Below are 22823 nucleotides of genomic sequence, written 5' to 3' on the forward strand. Positions count from 1 at the left end.
GCCATTACTCTAGGTCCACTTGGTGGCCAGTCATACAGCTTTGAAAGCACTGCCATCACCCAACACAGTGGGGGAATTCACAAAAGTGGAGAGAGCCCATTTCTGGAGTAAAATTGGTGGTAAACTGGAGTAAAATACTTTCTCCATATTCAAAAACAGAAAATTCCGACTCAACCACCACTTTTCATATTCTAGTGAAAGAAAGACAGTTTACAGACACTTTTATGAATTTGTCTTTCAAACGACATAAAAATGGCGAAAAAAACACATTTTAAATGACATTTTCTCTCGACATTTTAAAAATGAAGTAAAGCTCAATATAATTCTTCCCCTTATGTCAGAACAATTCTAAAATAACTTGCTCTACTTTGGTTCAGCCAAACTTCATTTCACACCTCTTGTAGGTGCCCCATTAGGGAAGAATTAGCATATTAATAGGGATCAGCATTTTATAGTCAGGGCACCCTATAGGCATAAAAGCCTCATTAACAAAACAAGTAAAACACTGATTAACCAAAAAAAGTATATTTTATAGCACTAGCTGGGACTACCATATTTGTGATGGTTCTTGCCCTTCTAAATGACACCCTAGGTTTATCAATATACAATTGGATTTGCTGTAATTAAATGCCAATGTTACAAGATAATATGTTTAACATGCCCATCTGCTTCATTGTATCTGGTACTGAAAACCACCCGTATATTTGATTCCTAGACCCTTAAAATGCCCACTGCTGGCATTCAATAGGCCATCTCTATAAGTGACTTTCCTGTATAACTTACTTTCATTTTTTCTATTTTGGATAAACATTGTAATATCAAGATCGTTTACCTCTGCAGAAAACCTCAAATTCAAATCATTCTGATTAATAAATCTATTAAAATCATTAGCGCTCTACAAACTGAATATTATTCCAAAGGTTAATGTCCTCCCATATCCCCATATACATAATGGCATTATGAAGGTGCAAATTTACTACCCATATCTGTTCCTTGCAGCTGCAAATAGGGTGTATTTTCAAATTTCAAAATTGTTTATAGTTGAAATTAATGTATGCAGATTGCGCTTCTGTAACTGAAAGTTATACGGAAACATCTACATTCATGAAATATTGTATAAAAATCGTATGAATTAAGATCTGTTAGATTGTATTTTTAGGGGCAGATTTACTAAGGTTCGAGTGAATTTTCAAAGTTAAAAAAATTTGAATTTTAAAGTAAATCTGATCGTTAGTAAAATGACATAAAATCATGTTTCATGAGTCGAAGGATTTAACGCAAATACTTTGATCGATCGATCGAAGGGAAAATCATTTGATCGAACGATTAAATCATTCGAATCGAACGATTCAAAGGATTTTAATCCATTGATCGAAGGATTTTAATCCATCGATCAAAGGATTTTCCTACTTTCAGAAAAACCTTATAAAAACCTTATGGGGAAGGTCCCCATAGCCTAACATTGGTGCTCGGTAGGTATAAAGTGGCGAAGTAGGTAGTCAAAGTTTTTTTTAAAGAGACAGTACTTCGACTATCGAATGATGGAATAGTCTACCGATTTTTAGTTTGAATCGTTCAATTTGAAGTCATAGTCGAAGGTCGAAGTAGCCTATTCGATCGTCCAAGTACCCAAATTCTTTTTTAAAATTCAAAGTTTTTTTCATTTGAATCCTTCACTCGAGCTTAGTAAATGTGCCCCATAGTGAATGATAAAGTCACTACTGGTTCTTAGATTCAAATAACCGTTTGATACAATGTGCATTGTGCCTATGACTAAATATCTTTGATACGAAACGCGTCAGGACAACAATGTTTCTTTTAAACTGCTGAAATAAACTTTTATGATTTTACCCCACGAGGGGACCTTGGAGTGTTTGCCAGCAATTTTTCGTTTGGAGCACATATCACCCACAGCTATGGGTTTGGGCGATGCACCCGGGCCACTCGTCTTCTTTGGTGAGTGTGGACTTTGCTTAATCCTCTATCTACTAAATATAGAGTGTCGTGTGGGACCTGGGGTATGTACACTCAGGTCATTGTGTTTAAAGGGTAAGCATGTTTATTGTCTTGTCTTATTAGAATAATGTTACAAAATTCTCATAGTGAGATTGAGACATTTCGTAAAAAGGGAGATTTTATAATGAAATGCCTCATAAAAAATTGGAGGTTGGAAGGGAGCTTATTCTGCTTTGTGATTTCAAATTAGAAATAGTATTCTGTTAAAATATAACTAATACTGCGTACAAGGAACTCCTTCAAGGGTACAGAATATTCACTTTCTTTCCTTCGTTTTTCACAAATATATTTCGTCCATTTTACATGTGGACTACTAACATATAGTGACACGTTCTCCAGACATAATAATAATCTTCCTCCCACTTAATATTTATTTGTTTGTTTGTTTGTTTGTTTGTTTGTTTGTTTAAAAGAACAGTTGTATCACAAATATAATGTCAATTCTGTACAATGTCTTGTAAGTAGACATCTTCAATTTCTGACAGATTATCAGTTAAATAGACTTACCAGGAGGGCTATTAAGACATTTATGTATCTTGGGGAGATGATAATACATTGGGTGTATGATGAAGGATATTTATTTCGGAAACATGTTGTGAAATAAAGTACAATGAAATTACCGTGGGTCTCCAGAGTTCATGTTAAGTTGATTTGGAAGATTTGTGGCTTGATGGGGGGACTACTCTGTTGAGGACACCCTGAAACGTATGGAGTGAGGGACCACCAAAACCTTTTTTGATTTATGATAATACATTGCTATCCTTTGGTTAAGGTTGTTCAAATAGTTGAACCCCCATCTTCCAATATATTATTCTCATTTGCCTCTTTTAACAGAAGTGTCAATTCCTTAGTTTACCTATTTTGTCACTCATTTGTCTTAAAGCATCACTAACGTAATCTTCCCTTTGCTGTATGACCCCCCTCTCTTTAATAATCATTTTATTACCTTTCATTGTATTATGTAGGGCCTTCTTTTCTGCTCCATATAAAGTAAAATAAAAATAAAATAAAGCATTGATCATCTCATCTTGGACTATTTTATGGCACATCTTTATGTTTTCTCCCTGTGAATCTTTTGGAGAAAAATTAGATTTAACTGAACCATCAAACCTTTTGATAGTTGTGTCTGGGGACTGAGTTAAATTAGCAATAGTTTCCCCATTAGCTCTTACGTGTCATTTAAAAGTAAGTTGGCAGATACCTTAATGCAAATCTACGTAAATCTCAAATGTACTTGGTCCACAACCAGGGGCAAATTTGAGGCCTTTGTTTAATACTGATATTTCATTGGCTGTAAGGGATTTCTTGGATAGATTAAAAATGTACATAGGTAGAACTAAAAGAAGTGTAGGAAGGAGGATCTATGAGCAAATCAGTAACATCTGGAAAACCAAAATAAATCATAATGTTTGAAGACACTACAAAGAGAGCCGTGACCCCTTGGTCCCAAGTGTTTGTGGCGCTTGAACAAATACCCACTAGTTTTAAAGGAGGCGACAGACTGATTAGGTTGAGGCAAAGAGAAACCTTTTGGATTTTGGAGCTAAATAGTCTACAACCCCATGACTTAAACATAGATTTAAACCTGGCAGCATTTATATTTGTTTTTTATATATAATATATAATCCTTGTAAATTCGAAATTTGTATATATGCAATTTAATCATTTTGAACTGGGCTGATTTTATACACCATCTCTTAAACCCCTTGTTCAAGGTGCAGTGGAGAGAGGAGTTCCCAGTGGAACCTTCATATGGTCACTTATCCCCTTGCCATATTTACATATGCACTTGTGATTGGCCATCCAGTTCAACATGCAAAGAATATTCACAGGCACAGCCAATCAAAGCTGCTGCAGATAGTTCACCAATCACCATAAGTCTGTTACTGTAAAGCTAAGTTTTTCTAAAAGTGAGGGTGGGGCTACCGATATTCCTTCTGAAGATTCACTTAATCAAGGGAAAATACTCTTATGTATCTCTTGTGGGTGACAAAGTGCTAAGTGGGCCATTGCCTCTAATCTACTTGCACTACTATAGGCATGTGGGCGTGGCTTCTATGTACCAAAGAGAAATGGTGAATTCGGTTACAGCAGGGGTGTCCAACCTGCGGCCCAGGATGGATATGAATGTGGCCCAGCTTGAACTTCTGTCAGTCCAGGAAAGGTCATGTTGTAATATCACGCACAGAGAGCGTATTACGCGGTCGCTAATTGTGTGCATGTGTGCTTTTAATTTGACATGGGGTGTGCGGTGTGTGGCTTCCTAGTGCAGGAAAAGCAGTTAACAAGTGAGCGTTTGGTTACTTACAAAGGCAGGTAAGTATTGTTCAGTGGCATCGCCGCTATGCTAGGGATATATGCAGCGCCTACATTTGTGAGCAACTTTTTTCAAGAATGAACACACTAAAAGTAAAATTAGAACCAAATTATGTGAGGAGCACCTTGAGAATTGACTGAGAATTGCAACTACTTCCATTCAACCAGATATTGATCCATTCGTTTCTCAAACACAATGTCAGAAATCCTACTGGGTTTATGATACCCTCTTATCTTTTACTTTTACAATAAAACAAATCAAAAGTTAGCCACAGTGTTTGTGTGTATTTTCGAGTGTGGCCCCAGAACATTTTTCTTCTTCCAATGTGGCCCTGGGAAGCCAAAAGTTTGGACACCCCTGGATTACACAGTCGGGGCAATTGGACAACAGTGTCAAACTCAAATAGTCATTCTTATTATCTGTTGTACAGCACAAAGACTGGAGTTTCTGCCTTAAAACAGATCTAAACCCTCCATAAAACTGTCCAATAGTGATGGGTGAATAATTTCGCCAGGCGCAAATTTCCACATTTCGCACATTTGTGAAACTGCAGCAAAGATTCACTGGCGAAAAATCTGCCGTGTCAGAATATTTTCGGAAAATTGTCACAGGCGTCAAAACTGACATGTGTCAAAATAATTTTGATGCCCATTGACTTCAATGTGCAAATTTTTCGGTGAAGCTAAACGGGACAAATACACAGCATCACTACTGTCCAACTGCAGCAGTTACATGGGTGAACTAGTTGCACAAAAGCTCAATTCTACATGGGAGAAATTGCACCAGTGAGAAATCTCTCTCACCAGAACTGCGTCAGGCACGCGCTGTTGTATTACATAGGGACATAGGGACATTATTGGGATATTGTGGCCCCAGCATATGACACCAGAAGGGAGGACAGTTTGCTGTTTAGTATTCAGTGATTACAAATCTAAATGTAACCCCTTGAGCTCTGATTGTAGGAACAAAGAAAATGGAACCAGATTAACACAGATGATCAAATTGAACCTAACCCTGAATTCTCTGCTGCTGCCGTCCTACTTCTACTGTCTACCCTCTCCCATTCCATTTCATTATTCAATTATAGTGGGTTATAATTTCAGGCAATAAAATCTGTACTCCTTACTGGTTTGTGCTTTTGTGCCATTATCTTCAACACAAAGACACTTATCATATAAATCCCCACGTAATCATTCTCTGTTTGGAATTATATATATTCAGAGATTCTATAAAGAAACGCAAATGCCAGAATATGGTGAAATGATCACTTTATTTGCTTTTGGGAAACCATGAGAGTATCTAGACTCTACATCAGGACAGGAGAGGTTCCTCAGGGGAAGGAGGATTTAGTTAGAGGAAATGGTGCTCTGGATCCAAGTCACAAAGTTGCAGACTTTAGTATAGACACCAGGATAGTTCCTCTGGGCACAGCCATAACCCCAGGATACCACACCCTGCAGCTGCCCATTGCACACCACGGGGCCACCAGAATCACCCTGTGAAAGAAGAGACATAAATCAGTTGGTTTCCCATCTCCCCAAGCTCTAACACAAAAGCAATTGATGAAACAAACATATTGGGGTAAGGGAGAGAGAATTACCTGGCAAGAGTCTTTGCCACCAGCCAAAAAGCCGGCACAGAACATGTTCTTGGTGATCTCCCCGGGGTAGCTGTTACTGCACTGACTGTCAGTCAGGATTGGGGCATTCAGGCACTGCAGGAGATCTGGGTAATTGGCTGTGTAGGAAGGAAATATAAACCTGTTTAATTCTGTATAATATATTTCTTGCATAAATACCATTTATAGGCACAATGACCCCACTCGCTTTTGTGTGTATATATATATATATATATATATATATATATATATATATATATATATATATATATATATATATATATATATAATACAAGAATATCCCAATTGGAGGGCTTTCTTTGCTTCTATAAAGTAGTTTTTAAATCAGATTCCTTTGCCCCAAAGAACCATTACATAAAGTTTTTTTTCTCATAGTGCCCCTTATCACCTCCTAATGACCTCCCTGTTGAGTAGTGTTCTCTTACAATGAACCAGTATGGGCATGTCCTGATAACAGGTATTTGTGCCTGACCCGGTATCACTGGGGACATGGCTAGTTGCAAATGGTTCCATATACATCGCTTTGTACTGGGCACAAATAAAATGATGAAATGAACATGAATTCATTGGACCATTAAGCCACCTAGTCATGTTGGGAAACCATTCCCTGGTGGTAACTGTACAACCACACAAGTGCCTACAGTTCTTGTAGCTACATACTGTAAATACAATGCACTTTGCATTATGCGTTTTGACTGTGGGACTCTATTAATCCACTGTGAAGTTTGGGTCCCAATATAGTTCTCTCTGCTGACTTACTGCCGCTGCTCAGGGTGTTCCCCCAGCCAGAGATCAGGCAGTTGGTGCCGGCAGAAGCACAGGCCGAGGGCAGAGGCACGGATTGGATGTTGGCGCTAAGTCTGGCAGTGGTGGAAAGTTTGATCAACATGATGTCATTGTCCAGGTTCCTGGAGTTGTAGTTGGGGTGCTTGATGACTTTCTGTGAATCAATGAATTGTTCTGTCCCTTCATTTAAAGCGATGTTGTGCTCCCCAAGTCTGACCTGGATACGACTAAAGGAAACACAAGGAATCATAAATACAATACATACAGGCAGCCAAGGAGTGGACTACACAGACAGCTATAGCCCTATTGACTGAGACCTTTTAATATGAACAATTAGGAAAAGATCCCCAGAGAGAAAAGGGGAGTCATGAGTAACTTACGATTTGTAGCAATGAGCGGCAGACACCACCCACTGACTGTTAATCAAGGACCCCCCACAGAAATGGTAACCAGCGTTTAGGGACACTTGATAGGGAACAGCGTTCTTGGCGCACGTAAAACCCCCTACAATCTTATCATCATCTTCAAAAGCAACTAAAGATAAAAAAGGACATCAAATGTCATAAAGGACATTCCTAATACTCACAGAAGAGAGAGTCTCACACACAGGTGAGGGAAACATTATAGCAGTATATTCACTAAAGTTGGTAAACTAGAAGTAAAGAAAAAATCACTGCAGATTCTCATAATGTTGGTTTAACATTGTGGGTTTCTTCCAGGTATTCTAGTTAACACCCACACCCCAAGTACATACAAGCAGGTTCATTGGCTTCTGAGCATGAAAATGTGATATGGCCCTCATATTGTAAGCTCATTGGGGCAGGCACTGAAGGGAATGTGATGGGAACCTTAGATTGTAAGCTCATTGGGGCAGGAAGTGATTTTGGATTGTACGCTCTACTTGGCAAGGTCTGATGAAGGTCTCCTTAGCAACCAAGACATATTGACAAGTAATAACGTTTTGTAACCTGATGAATTGATGAATGAATAAAGGACGATCCCTTTATCACTATATAATCTGACCCAGTAAAAACTTCAGGAATGAGATGATCTTTTCCCAAATAGGGTAAGTTTATTGCTTTTTTGTACAGTGATGATTAACTCAAATAACCAAATCAGGGCCAGATTTCATTCCATAACTAAAACTCATAGTTTATTATGGGAAAATTTGGAATTGTGTATGTGCTATGGAATTAATGTGCACACACGGCCCCTTACACTCCCTGATGACAATTAGCTGGGCCTCTTGTTGGGGCACCAGTGGCAGTTTCCCTTAATGAGAAGAAGCAGTGACACCGGCATTTAACAAGTGCAATAGAAATGTTCACTTTCCCTGACAAGTTGCTCATCTAAACTAATCTAAACCTGATCTAAAAGTCGAGGTTAGTGGCTGAGGCTATTAGTGATATGTTATATGTGAGACTGATCAGTAGATGCTAATTGTGTATAACATCTGACAAACCACATGGTCCAGGAGAAACTATTTAGCCAATAATTCCTGTGTTGTTTCGTATCACCCCTTAGGAAATGTCCCCACAATGTCTATACTCACCGGCTGCTCCCAGCAAGACCAAGATGACGAGGAACTTCATGGTTGATATTATTTGTTCTGAGTTCTGAACTGCACTTGGGGACTTGTGAGTCCCACATTTATACTGTCCTCAAGGGAACAACCATTTGTTGGCTGGAGGGCACCTGAGGACACCAAGGACAAATTCACCGGTGACCAACAGCTGCGGGACTTATTAAACAAATAAGATGGACCTCTGCCCATACCAGCAGCTGTGACCTGCACTTGGCTTCCCACATCCCTTGATGCACCTACAGTTACAGAGCTGCTCGGCCAGCAGAAGGTCCCAATAATGGTCCTTGACACTGGTGTAACTATTGATGTAAAAGAGGGGGGGGGCAGATTGTTACTGATTGCAGGGTCTGCCTGTATAGCTAATAAAACCCCCTCCCAAGCTGCTCTCTTACCTGGGCACGAGTGGAAAGGCATCAGAGACACAAGTGGGTGGCGGGGGTTCACAATATGTGCTGAGTCCCTCTGAATATTTTTTGTTTTGTAAATGGATCCACTGTATATAATATACAAGGATATTCCTATTGTAGGACTTTTTTATTCTAAGATTGTATTAGTTTCTAACTAATGACCCATAAAGTAATTTCCCATATGTCACAATTCACATGAAAACCACGTTGTAGTGAAAGCGACACTGAGGGACCTCACAGCCAGGGGCCCCTGGTGGTGAAAGCAGGGGTTGTGTTTGCAAATTAGCAGGAGTGCAAAAGCAACAGGTTAGGGCAGGCAGCAATGTAGCGATATTAGAGGCAGGCTGAGGTTAGTATGAGGTCAGAAACAGGCAGTAATGTAGTAAGGTCAGAGGTAGGGCAAAGGTCAGGGCAGGCAGCAAAGTATGTTAGAGGCATGATAAGGTCAGAAACAGGCAGAAATGTAGTAAGGTCAGAGGTAGAGCAAAGGTCAGGGCAAACATCAGTGTAGCAAGATCAGAGGCAGGCCAAATGTCTGGGCAGGCAGCAATGTAGCAACGTCAAAGACAAGCTGAGGTTAGAGACAGGCAGCAAGTAGTGATTTCAGAGGTAGGGCAAAAGTCAGGGCAGGCAGTAGTGTAGCAAAATCAGAGGCAGGCCAAAGGTCAGGGCAGGCAGCAGTTTAGGGGGGTCAGAGGCAGGCAGAGATCCAGATAACAGGCTAAATTTAAGCCAATGATTCACAGGGAATGACTGAAGCCTCCTTATATATGCATGGTACATGTGCAAGGGTTCCTAGCGTTGAGAAGGGCAGACTCACCACAAGACACACACAACCTGTGCTGGGCTAGTGCACACAATGTGACTCCTGTGCAACATAAAGTACCAAGAACGGCTAACACCAATCAGGGATCGGCCAGTGGTCAGTCTCCTGATACCATATGCCCAGAAGAGTAATAATCCTCTTACATTTAATGACTTGTCCTCAAAAAACTGAGGTTGTTGCTGGACATGTCTGAGTGGCCTGGGCATTGCCTTGTACTATATTGGCACATTGTTCTTCTGGGCACAAATAAAATGATGTCAGAACTGGATGTAAAAATCCTCAAGAAAGAGATTTATTTCATAAATCTAAAACCATGCTGTCATGCATTCTTTTATCATATCCCTTGTTACCCCTGCCAGAAGCTGAATTGTTTCTCTGACCCTATTGTATGTATGTATGTATAATTTTATGGATATACACACTACTTGTGTACGCAGCACTGTACAGCAGAAAAATACATTAAGGGGGAATTTAGAGTTTATGGGAGTTTATAAAAACTCCCACAAACTCCCATAAACTCGAAATTAAAAAAAAATGACCAATTGAAATTTATTAAAAAATTCGAATTTTTGTAAATTCGGGTGAATAGGATTGACCTGCAAACTCAAATCAAATCTAATTAGATTTGAGTTTTTCACCAAATATTTTTTTTTTTCAAAAGTCCAACAAAATTGATTTTAGGAGGTCCCCCATAGGCTAAAACACCAATTCGGCAGGTTTCAGATGGGGAATAGGGAATTGGAATTCTGAAAGGGACAGTGCATGATAAATTTGGAAATTCAAATTTTGAATTTCTTTTAAACTCAAATTGAATTTGGACTATTCCCTAGTTGAATTACACTAAAATAAACTCGAAATTCTAATTTAAAAATTTGAATTTTCAATTCGACACTTGACAAATCTGCCCCTAATAAAACAAACAGGGGTCAATAATACTGAAAAGTAATAAATACAAAGTACAGTTTTATTAAAGATTGAAAGCAAAGTATTAAAGATACAAGAGAAAGGTTTATTTGCATTTTACCATAATTCTACTGCAAGTTTTAATATACTACAGATATTATATTTCCGGTAAACTACAATCTATACACACAGACACACACAAACACATATGTCTCTTTTCACATAGATTCTGGTTTCATTCTAACAGGCAGGGAGATGCCATAGCACCATCTACTGAACAAACTGTATGAGTGTATAAAACTGCAAATGAATTGTGCTCACCCTGGGGCCCAGTGTCTGTAATAAGAAAGAAGAATTGTCCCTAAAAGGAACCTGCCTCTGGACAGCCAATCCAATGGCATTGAGATAAACGCATAACAGAGGGAGAGACCCACATACATTATCCCCTAATCTCCCAGTAATTAATTCACATGTTCATGTGGTTTGCGAACCTGGAATCTCTAGATCCCTCATCTCTTTTTCTGTTTTCTCCTCTTTTTTCTGTAGGGGCTTCTCAAAACAGAAGAAACTCATAGAACCAACCAGAAATTAGGACTCCTCAACAAAATTGTTCTCTTCTAATGACTCAAATTCTCTCCAATCTCCAAAGCTTCCATCTTCTCCATCTTAGTTTTCTATTCTCACTCATTCCTTGCTCACACAGACACGATTCTGAAATATTTGTGGCCCTAGTGGTCCTTGGATCAATGAATGATGTGTAACAAGAAAGACTCTTCAGCCCATCCCAGGTCTAACATGCCCCAGAAAATAATCATAAAAGGCAAAGAGAACAACAACCTTGTGTGTGGGCTGCACAATATCATTATCCAATATCATTATCCATTGAACATATTTGCACCCTTATTTATGGGAAAAGATAAAATTCTAAAGTTTTGCCAATTGTCAAATCTTCCTATTCTGCTAAAGTGACCTTTGTTTCTCCTCATTTTATTAGCATATTTAACAACTTCCTTTAGCCTGTTCTGCCCATTTAAAGGTTTCTATCATTTCATTTTTTTTTTGTTTTTCCATGGAAATATCCATTGCAGAGTAATGAGTGCAGGGGGAGTGCAAGGTCCACATTCTGTAAACAGCTTTTTTTACGGCTCAGTAGGGCTCATTTAGAAAGACTGGGCAAATTTGCACCTGGGCAGTAACCTATAGAAATCAATCAGTGATGAGCTTTTTCATCCAACTGCATTTAGAACAATAAAATAAGGATCTGATTGATTGCCATGGGTTACTGCCCAAGTGCAAATTTGCCCAGGGTTTAGAAATGACCCCATATCTGTTGTGAGGCATTGACCAATAGGACAAAATCCTGTATGGAATGTTGAGCCATGTCTCAAGACTACACAAGTCTTTGGCATGGCATCATTTTTAAATTGGGACCCCATATTTGTTCTTACAATAGAAAGTTTATGTCTGATCCTATCTCAGTCTGTATACTGCCCATGCCCCCATGGAGCAGTATGAAGAGTAGTTTCCGCTTTCAATGGAATAAAGTGTTAATTAAATATCTAGGAGGTTAAAATGCTCCAACAGAAAAAGTATTATATGCTATATGTCACGGTCGGCACCCAACACCAGAACAAATGCCAAGCACCCTGGTCTGGGCTTGTGCGTCGCCTGTAGTGTGACCGCCTTTGGCGTCGGGAGGAGCCTCAGCTACTTGGATGCCACCAGGACTTAAACGAGAGGTGCAAGGCTAGAGGTTCTGGATAGGCAGAGGGGCACGACTGTTAGCGAGAGTCTTTGGGCAGAAGGTCGTAATACAAGGCGTTAGGCAATAGAGTAGTCAGATCAGGCCGGGTCGGGGCAGGCAGAGAATAAACATAGTCAGGCAGGCAAGGGTCAAACCAGGAAGTCAATCAGAAGGGTTAAGCAAAAGAGGTAGTCGGTAATCAGGCAGGGGTCAGGATCCAGAAGTCAGAATAGTCAATGGCCAGGCAGGGGTCACAACAGGAAGCAAAACAGGTTCAAAAACAGAATAGCAAACCGCTCAGAAGCACCAGGAACAAACTCCAATCACTGAATAAACACTGAAGTCTCTTTAAATACTATTCACGTCAGTGCGCATGCGCTACAAACCAGGAAGAGATGCGCACGCGCGCCTGCGTTGGAACGGTTTGGCGCAGAGGGCGTCCCGCCGAGGGGGTGGCAGGCATCCCTGCCGTCCCCCCACTAGACCACCAGGGCGAGTGGAAACTATTACACTAGGAATTATATACTACTATTTTATAAAGTAGAGCAAGAAAAGCATTTTTTTCAAGATTCATTTGGGAAAATAAACCACCTATATTAGCTTATAAACAGCGGACTAGACCATAAGCTAAAGGGGGAGCAGGTTTATCATGTTTATATGCAAGGAATTTGTTTAACCAAGGTGTTTGCTTGCTCAGTAGAGGACAATTTGCTAACTTGTTTAAATGTGGAAAGAGGAGATCTGGAGGTCTTGTTGAGTTCACTTGTTTGAATGAATAATCCACAAAACCTAAATCTGTATGTGAATGATATAACAATTATCCCTACTTTTGGGCTAAACAAATGAAGATCAAGATATGACATCGTATTCCTAATCCTTTTTTATTAATCCCTCTCTAGGAGAACTCAAATTTTCTATCAGGACATCTTGCTTCTCCCAAGAGCATACTGATCAGCAGGGGCTTCATGGTGAAGAAAGACACCTGGACCTATTCTATAGAAGCAAATATTTATAGTCTTCTCCTCCTTCTGTTTTACCATTCTCTGGCCTTGTTATAAGAAACATATACAGAGCAGCGTACCTGAACTGACTTTATCAGTGACCTTGAGGTTAAACCTATCTCTGTAATATAAATAACTTGTTAATGAAGGTGGGAAATTCTCTGTTGACATCAGGTTTGAGGAGGAAAACAAACCTATTGTCCCATGTAGAACACAAACATTGTACAAGGTATTTAACTGAGGCCCATGGATCCAAGAGTGTATCAGACATATGACTGCCACCTGACTGCCACCTGACTGCCACCTGACTGGTAGATTTGTAATACACCGTTGGAAGTGACAAGGGATTATAGCTGATTACAGTGGTTCAACAAATATTGTTGTGTTCAGTTGTTCAGGGCATCACATGAGCTTTTAAAAACACAAAAAAAATACAAAAATGGTTAATGGTATGTACTTCCCAATCAATAATAATAGGCTATATACCCAGGTACTTGGGGAATCTTAGCTTCCTCTGTATCATATTACATACAAAACAAATAGAAACAATATATACCATGTGCTTGTTAAATATCATTATCCCCCTAGTTTAGGTCAAACACAATACACCAATATAATTTGTATCTCAAGTGATGTACACCAGTAATCAATATAAGAACAGACCATTGAGTAAAAAGGGAGAATCTCAAGGCTGGGGGAAGCACATACATATGTGTAGAAGGGACTTTTACCTTCCACTGACCAACCGCAAAGGGGCAAATGATCTGAACATTATACTGAGTGCAGAATTAGGAGGGACCCAAAAAAAAGAACTTGGTACAGGTTAAGAAGATGTTAGGCAAGAGCAGTATTTTGTATTGACTAAAAAGTTCAAATCTGTGATATGGGGTATCCATAAAAATTTTTTGGGGTAGTGAGAAGAGAAGCTGAAGTTGGTATCAGGTCTCTATATTCTTATAGAAAGGAAAACAAGTGTCAATCTAATGGGTGTAATTAGCAATGTCAACTTTCCACTGGACCCCTTGTAACAAGCTTTGGGTTGGGCTGGGTTATATATTCTTCTAATGAAAGAAACAAGCTCCCTAGAAGATACAACTGAGATACTGTATGGATAGGAATTTATTGTTCCACTTTTAGTTCAGATATGTTGGGTATATTTTTGGTAGGGTACCAATGGTTACATACAGTAGTTCATAAAGCAGCTTTAGTGAGAGATAAATAACTAATGTGCTTGGGTTGTTGTTGTTCTTTATGTATCACAGGATTCTTTCTGCTCTTGTGTTTCTCACATAAGGACTCCAGGGAGTTGCCCTTAGGCTCAGGTCTGTACACTCTGGAATGGAGCATAAACATCTGTATATTTCCAATGAAGACAGCACTGCTTTTGTGCAACAACAATGTATTTATGAAGGGCCTTCTGGGGGTTGTACATCAACCTCCCTATAAATATTATATTGTATTGTACTGTTTTATTTCTGCTACTTTCCTGGACTCGTGGTGCGATTTGGATTATTTGTTGCAACTATATTGTGGCTTACAAACCACTGAGATCGTTTGGAAGCAGCCGAGTTGCTGATTCTTTGTATAAGCAAAGCCGAAGTTCTCTCATCATATGAAACCCCAAAGCAATATTAAAGGGCTGCAGAATGTGGGAAAGATTAATGCTACAAACTAAAAGGCAAATTTGTACCTTTGCAAGTAAGGGCAACACGGCTTCGCATTTTCTGGATTTTCCATTGCTTGATTGGGTTTGTTCTACTCTTACTTGACGTGACTTCTTCGATACTGAATTTAATGACCTGGATGAATGGGCTGTCAGTTAAATATCATATCTCTTTGCCAAACCTTGTCTTTCTGGTCTCAGATATCAAAAGGAAACACCACAAAACCCACTGATAATGGATCTTTGATGTTACTGATACAGACTGACTGGACTGTCATGGACCAGTAGTGGCATAACAGGAGTTTACTGGGCCCCACAGCAAAACATATTCCAGATTGTGCATCTTTACCTGCCAGAAATGTCTCATTTATTTTGCTTTATTTCCTTATGTAGGGACCCGTCAGATTAATAACCCCTAAGGCTTTAAATCCCTACACTTCCTTATTCCCCAGTTGCTGGGCTGGAAATCTAGTTGTGCTTATTAGCATAAATGTATTATTGGTCCAGAAGCTGATGTCCACTTCTTGCCACAGTACAGTGTTTTGCCGAGGGTGGTACTTTCTCTTTGGATTTCCACTTCAGGGGGGAGTGGATGGTGCTGGAGAGCCTGGGACTTAGGCCACAATAAAGAAGAGGCCCCAAGAGTATGGAGACCCTTGGTGAAGTTGGGGAACAGGGACCCTGTTAATGAGGTGTATTCAGGGCAAGATTGTTCTCTGTAATAGTACTTTCTGGGAAAGTGAGGCAGGTAGAACTAGTGAGCAAGAGCAGCCTGGGCTCAGACTAAAAGGTATAGCAAAGGGGGTAGCTCTATCCTCAGGCAAAACTGTCCCATAGTGTAGGGATCATAGACTAATAGGAATTTAGTTTATGTGTATTACCTGTTCCAATATGTGGGAATCTGGGTCATTGTCCAGAGACCCTGATGGTGCACCTAGCAACTTGTAAGCTGTCCCCACAGGGTTGTCACATGTTTCTGCCTCTGAATTGATGTGTTGATGCAAATTTGTAATACTGCCTCAAAGGATGTGAGGAACCCTGTGGACTCTCTCCTTGTTTACCTCCTTATTTGCTGATGTGAGAAAAAGGGTGGATGATTCCAAAGATCCTAAGGCTTGCCATCTCCGTGGGGTACCCTTGAATGAGTCAAGAGTTAGGACTGCAAGTGGTAAATGAGACCTGTATTTTTGGTACATGGTTAGAGATAGTGGTAGGTCAGTTAGTCAAGCAGCTCAGCCTCTAAGGAGGAGTAAGGAGGAGGCCAGTGTCCCAGTGGTACCTTCCCAGACAGAGATCCAGAAAAGGGAAACCTAGCACTATATACGGCCTTAGGGCCCTGACAAAGACTGAGACCCTGCACCTGGAGACTATACAGTGCAAAACCCTTGACCTGAAGAGGAGAGCAGGAGGGTAGGCATTAGGCAGGCTCAGAGGCCTGTGAATCCTTGGTCGGTTTTATTGATAATAACCCTGGTGTGATTACTATGATTGGAGAAGCTACACTAGTGATTGTGAATAAAGTTGTTCCTGTTCTGCAAGACCATGTGGACCTCCAGCTTATTAGCCTTTAAGTGTTCAACTACAAATCTGCTCTATTTGTGATGGAGGTGCATACACGGAAGTGTTTGCCCAGCTAATATTAGAAGACATTGGTCCCATTACTTGCCAGTAGCAGTGGGGTACCTTGCTGTTATACAGGGCTCTTTCCAAAGTGCACCCCAACTTAATAAAAAAAGCTGAACATACAGAACACATCAGCTTGTGCCCCTAGTCCCTTTCCTCGAGTGTGTCACAAGGCGACTTACACAAGTACGTACAAGATATATTCAGAATTTCATTTTCACTGTAATTATTGTATATTTTCCAAAGCAGCCAATGGAATAAGTGGTTCCTTTTCAAACACAGAACATTTCCCACCCACCACTTTGATATGCTGTAGATACATCTCAGTTTGCTGCTATTGTGCTCTCAATCCAAGCGTTGTAGTTGCACACTTTGGTGTAGACTCCGGGGTAATTCTTTTGGGCACAACCATAACCCCAGGAAACAATGCCCTGCAGCTCCCCATTACACACCACGGGGCCACCAGAGTCACCCTGTGGAGAGAAGAATTGGGAGAAGATGTTAATAGAACTGGACTTTTATGAATAGAACCATCTGATACAACCAATCCTTCTGAGGCAACATGGTCTCTGCTCATCTAATAATGGAATATGTGAGGAAAATTAACCAGGCTTTGTTTGCTCCCACAGTGTCTGCCTTAATGTCTCTGAACATTTGAAATATTATCTCTACAGACTGGGATAGTTTGACCTTTTCCTTATAAACACAAATTTATTTAAAAAAATCCATTTTTGAAGAGCCCCCTTAATCCATGAGACACTTTAGATTTCTATTAACCATGTACTCACTGGGTTCCTTTGCCAATCAGCATTGAAAAACAGCTCTTCCATTGCCGGTAACTGGCATTAACTCCTTCTCCACCCAGAACTGAATTTTGCTTCAGTTTATTACAGAACTACAACTCTTATTATGGGTCTGTGAGTTGCCTGATGGGGGATGCTGGGAAGATCAGCTTTACATTGGTTGGGAGGTTAAAGTTATCTACAGAACATCAATGCCTTTTGCATATAAACAGTACCCAGTAGTGATAAGTCTAAGTGAACTGAACTTGCTGACCCTCCTCCAGTTCTACTGGGTGGTTATGACTGGTGAATTGTTGGGTGACCTAGCAAGATCAGTTGCAATAGACTTATCATTAATAAAAACTTGAAGCAAAAGTCTCTTTTTTAGCTTCGTCCCAAGAGCAGTCAGACTAATCCCAACTGAATCCTGATGAAGGTAAAACAACCCAGTTATTAGGACTTGTCTCAACTTATGTTCTCATTGTCCTGTTATGTATCACTGCATACATGTGTACCTACTGCACTGATTTCTGATGTATTCTGAAAAAATATAAATGTATCTTATTATTTTCTGCTGAGCAAGAATTCCTACTCTGGTACAAATGACAATAACCCCTACTTGACCTGATTTCTTCAGTACTGAATATCATGACCTGGATGGTTGGGCTGTAAGTTAAAATGACATCTCTTGTCCTTCTGGTCCCAACAACCCACTGATAATGAATCTTCTGCTAATACAGATTGGATTGTCAGGGAGCAGCAGTGGCACTACAGGTATTTACTGGGGCCCACAACAAAATATATTTCAAGGAGTACATCTGTTTTTGGCTCTGAGTCTGCCGCAGAAAGTTTGGCTAATGTCATTACCTGGCAGGAGTCTTTTCCTCCTTCAAGGAAACCAACACAGATCATGTTTTGGGTAATCTCCCCCGGGTAAGCTTTGTTGCACTCATCATCCGTCAGTACAGGGGCAATTACACACTGGAGGAGATTAGGGTAGTTTGCTAAAAACAAAATTCAGATGCCAAATTAATTAGTAAAGGAGAATACCCACACTGTCACTGATTTATTGTATCATTTGTGCAGACTATGAGCAAATTTAGGAGGCTGTTCCTGCTGAATTGTACTTAATACAGGGAATACCTCTGCTGCCATTTTATCGGATCTCTTCGCAGGATTTCCTGCTGAAATGTGCTGTAAGTATGTATGGCCTATTTCATAAAAGGCCATTTTGGCGATGACACCTACACATTTCCATATTTCCATATTTTCAATATTGCCATATTTCCTTTGGATATTTTAAGAACCAACAAATTAATTAGGATACTCTATCTGTGCAAGAAAGAAAGAAAGAAAGAAAGAAAGAAAGAAAGAAAGAAAGAAAGAAGAAAGAAAGAAAGAAAGAAAGAAAGAAAGAAAGAAAGAAAGAAAGAAAGAAAGAAAGAAAGAAAGAAAGAAAGAAAGAAAGAAAATACCTGGAGTAAGTTGCTTCACGTTAATAACAACCATTTATCATTCAATATGCTGGACTTATCTCAATCAGAATGAAACTGTATTCCCCTCCAAAGATTATTGTTAAATGTCACTCTAGTGATGATGCCATTAATATAACTTACTTCCACTGCTGAGCGTGTTCCCCCAGCCAGAGATGAGGCAGTCAGCACGGGGGCCTACGCAGCCTTTTGGTAGTGGAATGGGGTTGACGAAGTTATTGAGAATAGCGGGGGTGGAGAGTTTGATCAACATGATGTCGTTGTCCAAGGTCTTAGGACTGTAACCCTTGTTCTTGATGACCTTTGCCGCCGTAATGAACTGTTCTGTCCCCTCAGTCACTTTGATGTCATGTTCTCCCAGTCGCACCTCAATTTTACTAAATAAGCGAGTAGAAAGGATATATATTAATCACAAATGATAAGAGCCCAGATAATACATAGTAGTAAAGTGAGATTTCCTGGAACTCAACCTTTTAAGTTGAGAGTAGGAAAGGAAAATACTTATGTAGGGGACAGAGGAAGGGTCACATAAAGCAGAAAAGCAGCAGAACTTGGCTTCTGAAGGTAGGACAGAAGTTCTACACTGTATCAGTAAGAATAAGTGTTTCCTAGGAAGACTTGAGTGTTGGACTGTGTCAGGATTTTGTATTGCTGCTAGCCTGGATTATTTCCCTAGGCTTTTATCTTCTGCTTCTACTAAAATAATGGGTTTCTGGGTTAGAAGACTCATACACCAACATGTCTGGTCAACTGAATACTGGGAGCAACCAGTGGGATTCCTGTTCTGTAGAAAACTGGATGTTGAAAGACTTAAGGAAACAGCATTAAGAATAACATTATTGGGAGATGGTTGGATTTGCATGGTCCATTGTTCATCATCAGTTATTCTTATATAGCCTGATATAGTAATCATAAATCAAATTATCGGTTAGAAAATACTAATTTGCTGATGTATATGAAAAGAATCACAACTGCAGTTACCAGTAGCAACCAAAGCATTTTTGGTGAATTGCAAGTGCTTAATGTGGAGTTAGCAAGGCATTTCATGTGGGAACCTTCATCCCATTCATGAACATTGCATCCAAGGGGGAATTGAACCATAAGATAAGACAACTGATATAGAGGAATCTAAGGGAAAACATGTGTATTAAATACAAATAGCGTAGAAAATTGACATTTTCCAGAAACTTATAACAGTGTGACCTTGGAATAAACACAGGGGCTGCACATATGTTAAATAAAGGAGTAGCACCCATAAGGGAGAAGGAGCAGATGATGGGATTTGTTCTTCAGGACTAATGTAACATTATACTGTGTGGGAAATACTGAAATTTATTTATTTCAGGGAAATGTGTTGAATTTCTGGAGACACTTATAGACACAGTCAGATGAAAGTTCTTACTTCATAGAGCAGTGAGCGGCAGAAACGACCCACTGGCTATTGATCAGAGACCCCCCACAGAAATGGTAGCCAGCGTTTAGAGAGACGATGTAGGGGACAGAGTTCTTGGCGCAGGTGTAGCCTCCTACGATCTTGTCATCATCAAAGGCAACTGGGAAGAGAAGGAAGAGAGTCTGGAATATCCTGGAATAGTCAATTCCCTGGGTCACAGGGACATCTAGTTACTACTGGAAATCTAATGAGATAAAGAGGAAATTATGACACACCTCCAATGTGAGTAAAGGTGACTGACTAGAATTATATTCCTGGCATTCAATGAAGGGATAAGCTTGCCAAAGAAGGCGCCAATGGCTGGAGATCATGTTTGGAGGATTTTTAGTTAATAAAGATATTTGAGATTGTTGATCTAAAATTGCATCTGCCATTTTGTAGCTTTCTTGTGATCTGGGATTCCATTTTAATATGGAAATTGATAAAGAACCTAAGGTATGGGGATAAGAACTGGCTGGGGAACAGGGAGGCACCTGGGAATATAAGGTTTAAGTGTTGTTCAGACTCACCAGCTGCCCCCAGTAGAAAACACACCAAGAGAAGCTTCATGGTGGAAATTCAGCTAGAAATACAAATTAATACACAACAAAACTGATATTTATATTCAGGGACTGCACATTTCTTCCTGTTTCTTCCCACCCTCAGCTAAAATGTAAATAGAGCTCTATCCAATTATAGACTTAACATATCAGTGACCTTGCAAAAGGCTTATTTCTGCTGCCAACATTAACTAACAACTATATATATATATATATACATATATGCATTGCTCACTATTGACATCTTTATATAATAGAATACTGTATATAATAGAATATTTTTTTTAAAAAAGAAACATACATACTTAATGTAAATCTGACTGAGTAATGCTCATAGCTTTCTAGTTATAGATATAAATAAATAAATAAATAAATAAATAAATGGAAATTGCATGGCTTTATGAAGGATAGGTCATGTCAGGCTAATTTGATTGCTTTTTATGATGAGGTAAGTAAGATGCTGGACAGTGGGGGGGCAGTAGATGTGATCTATTTGGATTTTGCCAAAGTGTTTGATACCGTGACCCACAAACAACTTACTGCACACAATTTTTTAGCACAAAGACCTGTAGACCCTTAAGAGAACTCAACTCCCCACTAATAAAAACCCCTACCCAGTACCCAGTATAGTCCTCCCTCCCTGCTCCCCCCCGCATAGGTGATAACACATATAAGTGCCCCTAATCCTTTACTCACCTATAGGCGCAGAGTAAGCGCAGTGGAGCTCATTGGCACCATCTTCCGGTATTGGCGCATGTGCAGATGGAGCAGGCTTCCAGTTCGTAGCAACTTCACATGCGCCAAAAGTGATGGAAATTGCCGAAGGGAAGGAAAAAGACCCAAAGAAATCAGAAGAGCAGGAAGATGGTGCCCATGAGCTCCGCTGCTCTTACTCTGCACCTATAGGCGAGTAAAGGATTAGGGGCCCTTCTAGGTGTTATCACCTATGCGGGGGGGGGGGGAGCAGGGAGGGGAGGACTATTCTGGGTACTGTGTAGGGGTTTTTATTAGTGGGGAGTTGAGTTCTCTTAAGGGTCTACGGGTCCTTGTGCTAAAAAAATTGTGTGCAAAAGAGGAAGGAAGTGTGTAAAAAAATGACCCCTACAATGTACAGTTTTTGTTCTTTGGCAAGCAGTTGTTTTATGGTTTTTGGGGGTTTCATGGTCCAAGCATTTTGATATTGAAGAGTGGGGGTTCATGGTCCCAGCATTTCGATATTGAGGTGTTACCATAGGGGGCCAATGTATTAGGGTTCAAGTAACACAACTGTTAGTGATCATTTTGTGGTGGTTTTGGGAATCTTATTAAATGTATTTGTTGTTTGTATTTAACAAGGTTACTGTATATATGTATTTATATTGGTTTTTTGCTTTGATATTTGTAGAGACACAATTTTTGTAGCTGGTTATAAAATAAAATATTCCTTATTTAGGGAAAGAAATGAAACATTTTATGGAAAGTTCAGTAGATGGAGATTGTGCCTTGTCCATTCTAGAATCTGTAGGTGACAATCGGCAAATGTTTAGCTCCCAAAGGCAAAGTCCGTTTGCTAATTGTATCCAACCCAAATGTTTGTGCTGGCTCTGATCTATTCTGGGAAGGTTTGTTAGTTCAGTTAATCGTGTTATGTTAATCCTGAGGCAGTTGGATTGTTTGCACAATGGAAACAAAATTTCATATTTCCCCTCTCCTGTTGGCTGCAGAACCTCCAGCAGATACTTTCCTCTCTCTAACTCAGAAAATGTAAAGTTTGGTGATACCTTTTATTGGCTAACTGAATAAGTAACAATGTGAAGCTTTCAGAGCACACAGGCCCCTTCGTCAGGCAAAATACAAATGAAAGGCTGGAAAGGCACATCATATATACAGTATATATACGGTTAGATCATTGAAAAAGGGTTCATGAGCAATAAATTAGAAAGTTACAGATAGACAGAGATAATGTGTAGAGATAATAAAAGTAATTAGTGTGGGTTGTAAATAGTCCAGGGGTCTGGATTGAGTCAGGTCACATAACTTGAACTAGACATGACAGAATAGGGTAAG

General features: G+C 39.8%; 3 protein-coding genes across 3 annotated transcripts in view; all 3 read right to left on the reverse strand.

The window, feature by feature from the left end:
- The window catches only part of LOC443731 (TCR VDJC BV5 BJ1), a 188089-nt gene that overhangs the window by 29310 nt on the left and 135956 nt on the right, over positions 1-22823 (reverse strand).
- Positions 5585-8415, reverse strand: prss1.L (serine protease 1 L homeolog). Its single transcript, XM_018224935.2, has 5 exons — positions 8311-8415; positions 7139-7292; positions 6732-6985; positions 5934-6070; positions 5585-5829 (listed from the first exon to the last, which is right to left on the reverse strand). Exons 1-5 carry the CDS (start codon positions 8348-8350, stop codon positions 5680-5682), a joined length of 735 nt encoding a protein of 244 aa, XP_018080424.1. The 5' UTR covers positions 8351-8415; the 3' UTR covers positions 5585-5679.
- On the reverse strand, positions 16713-20851 carry LOC108695985 (trypsin). Its single transcript, XM_018224944.2, has 5 exons — positions 20748-20851; positions 20188-20338; positions 18909-19162; positions 18160-18296; positions 16713-16983 (listed from the first exon to the last, which is right to left on the reverse strand). The coding sequence occupies exons 1-5, from the start codon at positions 20785-20787 to the stop codon at positions 16834-16836; spliced, it is 732 nt and encodes a 243-aa protein (XP_018080433.1). The 5' UTR covers positions 20788-20851; the 3' UTR covers positions 16713-16833.

This window comes from Xenopus laevis, chromosome 7L (genome assembly GCF_017654675.1).
Source record: "Xenopus laevis strain J_2021 chromosome 7L, Xenopus_laevis_v10.1, whole genome shotgun sequence".
Classification (NCBI taxonomy): domain Eukaryota; kingdom Metazoa; phylum Chordata; class Amphibia; order Anura; family Pipidae; genus Xenopus; species Xenopus laevis.